Here is a 9,980-nt window from a genome sequence, read left to right as displayed (position 1 = left end):
ATGGATTAAGATTAAAAAAATTATAAAATTTAAAATTTAAAATTAAATTAAAATGTATAATTATATTTCCAAAAAAAGAATTGACAAATTATGTGGGACGGACGAAAATAAAAAATAGGGACAAATTATGTGGAACGAATGAAATATTTTTTATTTATTATTTTTTTGTGGACGAAGTGACTACTAATATATATAGATATATATATATATATGTATATAAAGAACAAATCCGATTTGTCCTTGTAGTGGTGCAATTGCAATTTGCTGTCAAAATGTCAGAATACCCATAATAGTGTGTCCTCGGACAATATACAATTCCGTGTTCTTCATCATAAATATTTCAATAATAAATAAATTATATTTTTTCCGTCCCCAATAAGGTTGTTATTTGATTTTTATATTATTATATTTAATATTAAAAATATTTTTATATTTGAATAATTTATTCAACAAATATCGTTGTATATGTATTATAAGAGACTAATAAATATATTTTTCTTTTCTTGATTTGTACTACGTATTGATATCATAATTAATATTTAAAAATCAACATGCAAAAAACCAATGGCAACCTTGTTGCGTGACGGAAATAGTATTATAGTTAGGAATAGGCTAGAAAAATTAGAAGACGATGTCTACATATCTATTGTGTCTCTATTATCACTATTTAATTTTGAGTTGAAACATCTAAATCTCATCCCAATCAATAGTTTTTGGTTCTTGATTGACATGATAGACGTGTTTCTACGTTGAATTTGGATAAAAAATTAAAATTTAGTACTCCCTCCGTGTTTCGGATATTTTGTCTGTGTTACTGTGGACACGGGAATTTAGAATGGGTATAATTAGTAAATAATTAAATATATATTAGTGAAAATAATTATCGTATAATAAAAATAATTATAGATTAAGATAATTGATTAGTATAATTAAAATTAAAAAAAATTATAAATTAAATTTTAAAAAATAAGATTAAAGTGTGTAATTATTTTCCAAAAAAGGAAAGTGACAAAATAAGTAGGACGGACGAAAATGGAAAAATGGATACGAGAAGTGAGACGGAGAGAGTATAATAACACATATATATTTGATTTAATATTTTGAATATAAAATTAAATTTTAAGAAAAAATTTAAAAATAAATATTTGATTAAAAGAAAAAGTTTATGAATAATGAAAATTTAGTTAAAATTTTACATTCTAAAATACATAAATAGATTGTATTCTTTTTATTTTTTTTAAAAAAAAATAGAAGATTTTATTTTTAATTATTGAAAACTACAAAAATATTGATTTTTATTATTTTTTAAATATGTTATGAAAAAATACTACCTTCCTCACAGTTAATCTACCAATTTATTTTTTACATTTTAATTTTTGAATTGTCTTTAATGCTACAAAATAACATTTGTACAAAAAAAAAATTATGCAAATATAAAAATACTTTTAATGTTAAATAGATTGACAACAAAAACACCTCAATTTTTAGGATCCAAAATTCAAACTCAAATATCTCATTTTCGAAACCAATTTGAATCTTTATATCTTCAACTTAGTTTGGAATTCAAACTCGACTCATTATTATGATTAAACCGAGCTGAATTCGAATCTTTAACGAGCCGAGCTTTCAAGTAACTCGAATCGCATAACAATCCTAACCCGATTACGATGATCACATCCACAATAGCCGGTATTCTATTACAACAAACGACAGAAGTCTGAATCCTAGGGGTCGAGATGGATGTTCGACTCATGAAGTGTGTGGGTGCGGGCAGCTCGACTCGCCTGTGGCCCTACGAAAGGGCTGATCGGCATTTGGCTATAAAATCTAAATAGTTTGTCCATTTCGGCGCAAAAAAAATAAATTATCACCACATTTCACGCCATGATCACTTTCCTCGTGTTTCCTAGGCCCAGCGTATCGATCATTTTCAATTAGATATCTTCAGCTCGGATTCTCTCCGCAACCTGGTCCAACCCTCTTGCATTACGCTGAAAAAAACATTCGCAATTTATTCTTTTTAAAGTAAGAAAAGAGCGACAAAAAGAACCAAATTCGACGCTACAGATTATAATTTCAAAAGTCGCAACAAAAGCGACACGAAATCAAATAAGAATAATGCAGTGTAAATATCTTTTTCGAAAATCAAACTGTGGCTTCAGATTCACAAAGAATTCTCTACGATTACGAGCGACACACACCTGACCCGATGCTGGATTTGACATTGGTTTCGGATGTTTCGGGCTAGGGGGGCTCGCGTCGGATTGCCAACAAGCTTAGCTTGAATGAGATCCTAATTGAATACGTCTGCGAACAAAAATCTAAATCGTATTAAGGGTTAACGTTCATTTACATTGAACTCCTAAGACAACAATCAAGCATTCATCGAAAATGAATAGTAACTGCAATTGTAATGTAAAATCAATAAAATCGACCATTTCTAGCTGCACCACAATGATTGATTACTATTTCGGAAGGTGGAGCGAAATAATCCATCAAATTTCAAGAAAATCAACCGAGGAAAGATAATATGTGTATATAGAAGAATTACAAACAAAAAAAGAGTTTAGTTCATTAGCAAAGAAGTTGCCGCCAAAATAAACAACAAAAAATGTCACGAAAGTAAATTGCAAGGTCTATTGACAACGCCGGAATGCCTATACAAGAATAAATAAAGATGCTAAAGAGCAAGTAGAGACTGGTTATGTTAGAAAACCAAAAATGTGTTTCTCCTTAAATTTTAAAAAAGAAAAAATGAGTATCACAGTGTAAAACATTTAATTTACAAATAGCGGACTTAATGATCGATAGTAAAGGAAAGATTTGGCCATTAATCAACCTTGACTTATGTACGGTCAGGGATCAATGAAGTGGAGTCTAATCTCGAAAGCCAATTGGAGCGTGTGGTTTTCTGTGAGCCGCTTTTCTGTGCAATCTAATTAACGCCGACAAGACGGGAAGCACGAGTTCAACACCAGATCAACAAAAAGACAAAGCAGTAACATACCGTTCTTCAAAGAACGTTTTACAAACACAAGAATTCAAAAAAGTAATGAGAATAAGATGCAAATGGTTTATTAATGATACGGTCATGCAATACGGCGAATAATGAATCGATAAGGAATAGTTCGCAACAGAATCTCATCACAATACAAATCGAACTCTCTCAAGCGCTTTAAACATGGAACTAATAGGATGAGAGCTTTTTCTAGACAACCTAATACTGCTCGTGCCAACAGGTTCGGGTTAGAGATTAAACAAGATTTTAAGAGCATAGCACTAAGGTTCACGTCTACAAGTTCATGGTTGGCATGATTCATAACGATATTACTTGCATACCATGGCGTGCTTTTTCAAATTAGCAAATCAAGATCAAGCCGAATCACAAACATGAAAATTAAAAGAAGGTTCTGTGATGCAATCCGTTCTTAAATATATAACTAAATACCTCACAATTCAACAAGTACCGAAACAAGTCAGATCAATATATTTAAGTCAGCTAATCGGCGCAGAACATCAAGCTATATTTGCAACAAAATCGAAAACCTAGAAGCCCATTCCTCCAATATTTAATCCATCTTTCTCAATTAAGGAGAACAATTCTTGATCTTTTCGTATGATCTAATTTCCATGTCGAAGCTAGAAACAGCGTTGAAATTTTAATGAATAGTATCAATGAAAATGCTTTGTACCGTAATTTATATACCTGCTAAACATTGCCTGTGCTCTATACCCTCCATCTTTCGTGGAATATCGAAGACGACATATTAGAGCAGGTAACAGAATCTCATTTTCAAAAACACTTATTCGGCACCCTACACAAGAACACATAATTTGTCCAATGAATATGCAGTGTATCTACACAAAAGTTGTGAGAAATTTTCCACACAGTAAAACCATACCGTCTCATATTTAATCATTTTCAACACGCACTTCCCGGGTGATGCAGTGAACCAAAGAAGTATGAGCAACTTCATCTAAATCAACTCCTCTATCCGACATCTGATCCCACAAATCAAAGACCTTTTCCAATTCCCCTTCTTTACAGAATCCATACGACAAAATATTGTTTGTGACCGAATCAGGCTCAATCCCCTTGCTTAACATTTCCTCAAAGCTCTTCATCGCCTCCTCCATGTTTCCCAACTTGCAGTACCCATGGATGATGACAGTATACGTTTTCTCATTAGGTTTTACGCCGAATGCAGACATTTCCTGTAATAGCCTTCTTGCTTCGGACATCCGACCAAGCTTGCAGTACCCGCCTATTAGCGCAGTGTAACACACAACATCAGGTCGCAAACCCTCCTTCCTCATTTCATTAAACACGTTTTCAGCCTTGTCCACGCGCCCAACATTGCTCATTCCATGTATTAGTGAGGAATACGTAATAACAGTAGGCGAAACGCCTCTGCTTCTCATGTCATCGAATAGTTTTAAAGCTTCTGTCATGTTTCCAATCCTAGAATACCCTCGAATAAGTATATTGAACACCACAGAGTTCGGCACAATATCCTGTCTCAGCATCATATCGAAGAAATTCATAGCCTCCTTAATTTTCTCGGCATTGCAAAAACCACCGATTATAATACTATACGAGCATACATCAGGCTCGAGACCATTCCTTCGACACTCATTCCATAACAAAAGTGCATCGTCAATTTCACCCTTGCTACAAAATCCTTGCATCAACAAGTTATAAGTAACAATGTCGGGAGGAATTCCTTTCCCAGCCATTTCCTCCTTAATCTTACAACCAATCTCCATCTTATCGTCTTTGCAACAACCACGAATTAACGCATTGTACGTAAAAGCATCCAATCTTACATTCTTATCCAACATTTTCCTAACAATTACTTTAGCCGCCTCCAATTCACCGGCATTACAAAGTCCAAAAATAAGGGCATTTAATGTCACTACATTGATCCTTAATCCTTTCTCCTCCAAAATTTCGTAGAGCTTCAGGGCTTCCATGTGCTTCTTGTTTTGGCAAAGCCCGGCTATCAAAGTCGACAACAATCCATCATTCGGCTGCAAGTTCTTCGATATTATTAAAACAGTAAATCTAAACGCAGATTCAAATCGCAACTTCTTACACAGACTACTTATAGTAGAATTTATCGTACCTAAGTTTATACTAAACCCTTCCATCACCATCCTATATAAAAACTTTTCGGCCAAATCAATTCGCCCATCCTTGCAAAATCCATTCACAAGAGTATTGTAAGTAACCGAATTCGGAACAAGACCTTGCGACCGCATATCATCCATTAATTTCAGCGCAGCCGTCATGTCGCCCACAGCTCCGTACCCGTCAATCAATGTGTTATACACAACCTCATTCGGGAAAACTCCATTCTTCGTCATTTCCTCCAAAAGACAAACAGCTTCATTACATTTCCCGAGCCTCGCCAAACCATTTATCAAAACACCATACGTAACATTCGTAGGCTTCAGCCCTCTTCCCACCATTCTCTCCTTAAGCCGAAATGCCTCCACCAAACATCCCTTTTCCTTACAAAACCCGTCCATAAGATTATTGTACGTAACAACATTAGGCGCAACACCCGATTCCTCCATCCTGTTAAACAACGACGCCGCCTCCTCCACCCTCCCTCCCTTGCACAATGCATTTATAGCAATACTATACAAGTAAACATCCGGCGAACAATGCTGTAACACACTAACAAAAACCTCGTAACACTTATCGAATTCGTTCGCCTTGACAAGAGAACTCATTAGAACACTACAAGTCTTCATCGATGGAACCAATCCTTGAAGTAATGGAAACTTGAAAACATCCATCACAACTTTGAACCCTAAATTCCTAAACTGAGTTGCATAAACATGAACCAAGATATCAATTCCTCTTCGGCCATTCTTGAATTTTGCAGATTCGAAAAATGTTTCCACAAATACACCAACAATCTGGTTGTGAAAATTCACGGAATTAGAGCTCAAAGTCACCGGAAACTTCCCGTCGATCAATCTTATCAACAGCAATCGGGCGGCGGCGTCGAGATTTTCAGCAAGCATTAAGTGGAACAAAATGCAATACGATCTAAGGGTAAATCTAAAGCAGGAATAATTGCAAGCGAAATAAAAGAATTTCGACGCCGTAAGGGGATGAACGTAGCTATGCATTTCCCAGAAAACGGAATCGAACTGATGAGGATTCAATTTAGGCAACAAATCCCTACACTGATACGAATTGAAATTTGGACTCGACAGAATCGACGACAAACGGTTCCTCAAATCCAAACCTCGATCAGAGGGCCCCGGCGCCGGCGCGTCCAAATCCGATTGGGCGGCGTCCGGGGGTCGGGATTTAGGGCTTTGCGGCTTCGGCAAAGGGTAAGGCGATGCGGTGAGGGGGCGTTTGATGGGATGCAGGACGACAGCGGCGGCGGAGTTGGTCGCGGCGGTAGAATTGACTGCTGCCAATCTTCTCATATCCATACGACTATCGGATGCAGCGCTCCCTCGTTTTTTCGACGGCGACTTCGATGGAAATGGTGTAATTGAAATGTTACAGAGAACTCGGGGAGGACGCCGAGGCGGCCATGAGAGTCGGGGAGAAAGCGAGTGGTTTGAGGCAGAGAAGGAGCCACGAAGAAGGCGACTCGGGTAAACGGGTCGGGCTCTGCGGGAGGATCCGAATAGCCGTTAGACCCTTTCCCTGTGGAGGAATGGGAAATCAGGGTTTTAGCAGAAGGGGAACTTTCAGGGTTTGTTTGATTTTCTTAATTGGGCCCCAAATTAGGTTTGTTTAACTGGGCCGAAATTTTGGGCCTTAGAGGAGGCCCATAAAAATTTATATGATTTCTATATTTATGAGTTTGTTTGGCTTCCATTTTTAATCGAAATTAATTTCCGTAAATATATATTATTTTTATTGTGTCATAACTTGATACAATCTATTTTTTAACATATTTATAAAACCAAGATCTGAAAACATCGAACCGGCAATCGCTACCCGAAAGTGCGCACTGGGTAAACCACCATCGGCCGAACCTAATACCCTGTAAACTAGGCGACAAACAAGTCACGCTAGGTGAACCATGTGTGGCTGGTGTCACACGTCCAAGCCCGCACCAACAGGATGTCCTTACGACACTTATGTCTGAATTATTTTACAGTTTAGGTATCTTGATCATCGGTTATCTAAACAACATATGACAACCGATTAGAGTTTGCGTTCACCTTTAGTGATTAATTTAATTTCACGGTTAATTCTTTATTTTTGATCAAATTTAGTTTGTTTACTTTCGACATGCATATTTACAATATAATACAAATATTTTTAAAACTATGTGCAAAAAACAAATGGATATATAGATATGGGACGGAGGGAGTAAAAAAAAAAAAAGTAAAAAAATATTGTGTTATACTCACTTTGCGTAAATTCAAAATACCATTTTTATTATTTTAGTTGTATTAATCAAAAGTATTTATTTTTTTATTAAATAAGAATAATTATATATAAATACTAAAATATCATTAATTTTTATTTAAATTACACATGCAACTATTTTATATATAAAATCAAAAAAAAAAAATGTCAAACATTTTACACACTTCCGCTCACTAATAAAATACTACTCTCTCCGTCCCACATACCATGTCCATGTTGTTGTTTATGTCCGTCCTATATACCATGTCACTTTCACTTTTTGAAAAATAATTATACACTTTAATCTCATTTTAAAATTTTTAATTTATTTTTTTTTTAATTTTAATTAAACTAATTAGTTATCTTAATATTAATTTATAATTATTTATATTATAGAATAATTATTTTCACTAATACCTTTTTAATTATCTACTAATTACACCCCTCCTAAAATACGGTGTCTACAGTATAGCAGACACTGTACATAGGACGGAGGAAGTATTATTTTTTAATTTATTATACAAAGTATAAAATGAATAGGCACCGACTCCAACTTTTTTTTTTAAAAAAAAAAAAAAACATTTATTTTATATTTTGTGATTATTATTTATACCCATATTTATTTATTTTTGTTTTTCAATTGGGTTAACATTGCAAATTGTTATAAGCCAATTTTGGATTAATAAGTACTCTCAATTCATTTCAAAGAACACAATTTGTAATAAATTTATGTTTTTAGTTTTTTTCATTAAACCAAAAAAAAAAAAAAAATAGCTCCGCAAGATTGAATTACTAAAGTTTCATTTAGAGAAAAGTTTTGGAAAGTTCTCAAGAATTTTTAAAATAGTAAAAGATATATATATATATATATTCTAATATATCTTTTAAAAATTATTATTGATTAATAGTATCAAAACTTTTAAATATACATATATAAACAAAGCCTAGTTCATCATTTCTCATTTCTTGATAAAATAAATCAGAAATTCTTTCTAAACAAAACAAAAGATCGACAAAAGAAGAAGATACTTCAAGGGTACGTACAATATGATTCATTCTTGACACAAAGAAACAATCTTTCATAAGCCATGGCCATCTTCTTCGCCGTAAACATCGATTTTACATATTTTCGACAAGCCTCGCCTCTCTCGGCGAGCCTTTTCGACCCTTCCCGGACAACCAACTCCAACGCCGCGTGCAACGACTCTACATTCGGCGTAAACATGAACCCGAACTCATCATCGACGATTATTGTCCCCTTAATGCTAGGAAATCGCGACGCCATCACCGGTTTCCCGCTCATCATCGCTTCCATTAGCGTAAGATCGAGCCCTTGTGGCCTAAGCGTCGGGTTAACAAAAATGTCGATAGAATTGTAAAAACCGCGCAATTGCGACGGGCTCATCGACCCGAGAACGATAACTTGTCGACCCAATTCTTTATATCTATTTTGCCACGGCCCCGACCCCGCGACGATTAAATAAACGTTAGGGTTGTCGATCTTGAGCTTGTCGAATGCCTCGTATAGCAACGGGTGGCCTTTATCCCTAACGAGTCGCCCCGCGACTCCGAGTACGAGACTCGCATTTTCCGGGATCCCGATTTTCGATTGAAATTCTCGCCCCGATCGAGAATCTTGCGCGAAGTCGCGCTCGTCGACTCCGTTGACGATAACGTGAACCCGCTCGCTCGGGATTTGGTAGACATCCGTGAGCATTTCGCCGCAACTATCACTGATCGCGACGTGGTGAGCGTACTCTGCGAAGAATCGTATCTCGTTCAGGACTTTCGGGATCATTCCTCGTAAACTATCGTTGAACGCCGCCGACATCGGCTCGTCGGGTTTACGGACCAAATCTTGGTATATGCTCGACTCGACGCTCTCGAGCGCGATCCCGTGCCACGAAACGACGAGATTCGGGATTCCCCGCGCAAGCCAAAACGGGAGCGCGACGCTCTCCGAGTGGATCACGTCGAACGGCGCCGCCGCATCGCGGCGGCTCTCCTCCTCGAATTGCTCCCACGCCTTATTGTACCGCCACTGGCCCGGCTCGCCGTCATGCCAATGCAACACCGGCGACAGCGGCGCGGGCCTGCCGTCGTCCGATTTTACGATCGAACTTTTGGCGGGATCGACGGCGGGTGGAGAAGTGAAAATATGCACTTGATGGCCGCGACGCGCCAACGCTGAGTGGAGCGTTAGCGCGTGGCGTTCCATCCCGCCGGGAGTGGTCCCGACGGGCCACTTCCGCGAGAAAACGGCGATTTTGAGCCCCTCGGGAGGCCGTTTTTTTTCGTCGAAATCGAGCCTATTCCACGAAAACCGGGCCCGTCGAAGATCGCCGGCCCACGGCGCGGCATTCGACGACGAGGATCGATTATTCGAGCAAATTAAGGTTGTGGGAGTGTGGAGGAGGAGCAAGGCAGGGATTGTGAAGACGATGATGAAGAAGAGAGTTATGGCAAGATTTGATCGAAGATTGGGAATTGGTTTCTTCGATTTGTTGTTGGAGTTGGCCATTGATTTTGATTGTGTAAGAATTGATTTTTTTTTTTTTGTGTGTGTGTTACTTTTAGGACAATGTAA

At 37.2% G+C, this 9,980-nt stretch overlaps 2 protein-coding genes across 4 annotated transcripts; both read right to left on the bottom strand.

Annotated features, from left to right (window-relative positions):
- Positions 1 to 1,508: 1,508 nt before the first annotated feature.
- On the bottom strand, positions 1,509 to 6,686 carry LOC127250403 (pentatricopeptide repeat-containing protein At4g19440, chloroplastic). Of its 3 annotated transcripts, XM_051273683.1 has the most exons (5): positions 3,903 to 6,686; positions 3,707 to 3,815; positions 2,840 to 2,935; positions 2,202 to 2,307; positions 1,509 to 1,991 (listed from the first exon to the last, which is right to left on the bottom strand). In XM_051273683.1, exon 1 carries the CDS (start codon positions 6,457 to 6,459, stop codon positions 3,913 to 3,915), a length of 2,547 nt encoding a protein of 848 aa, XP_051129640.1. In that variant the 5' UTR covers positions 6,460 to 6,686; the 3' UTR covers positions 1,509 to 1,991; positions 2,202 to 2,307; positions 2,840 to 2,935; positions 3,707 to 3,815; positions 3,903 to 3,912. The 3 variants fall into 3 exon arrangements, with proteins under 3 accessions (XP_051129640.1, XP_051129642.1, XP_051129641.1); XM_051273685.1 differs by lacking the exon at positions 2,840 to 2,935 and having other exon boundaries at positions 2,202 to 2,321; XM_051273684.1 differs by lacking the exon at positions 2,840 to 2,935.
- Positions 6,687 to 8,341: 1,655 nt separating this feature from the next.
- On the bottom strand, positions 8,342 to 9,980 carry LOC127250515 (uncharacterized). The gene has a single exon (XM_051273844.1). The coding sequence runs from the start codon at positions 9,912 to 9,914 to the stop codon at positions 8,424 to 8,426; it is 1,491 nt and encodes a 496-aa protein (XP_051129801.1). The 5' UTR covers positions 9,915 to 9,980; the 3' UTR covers positions 8,342 to 8,423.

This window comes from Andrographis paniculata, unplaced genomic scaffold, assembly GCF_009805555.1.
Source record: "Andrographis paniculata isolate CXL003 unplaced genomic scaffold, ASM980555v1 Contig37END, whole genome shotgun sequence".
Classification (NCBI taxonomy): domain Eukaryota; kingdom Viridiplantae; phylum Streptophyta; class Magnoliopsida; order Lamiales; family Acanthaceae; genus Andrographis; species Andrographis paniculata.
The sequence above is the reverse complement of the archived record's forward strand: the minus strand, read 5'-3'. Positions and strand labels throughout refer to the sequence as shown.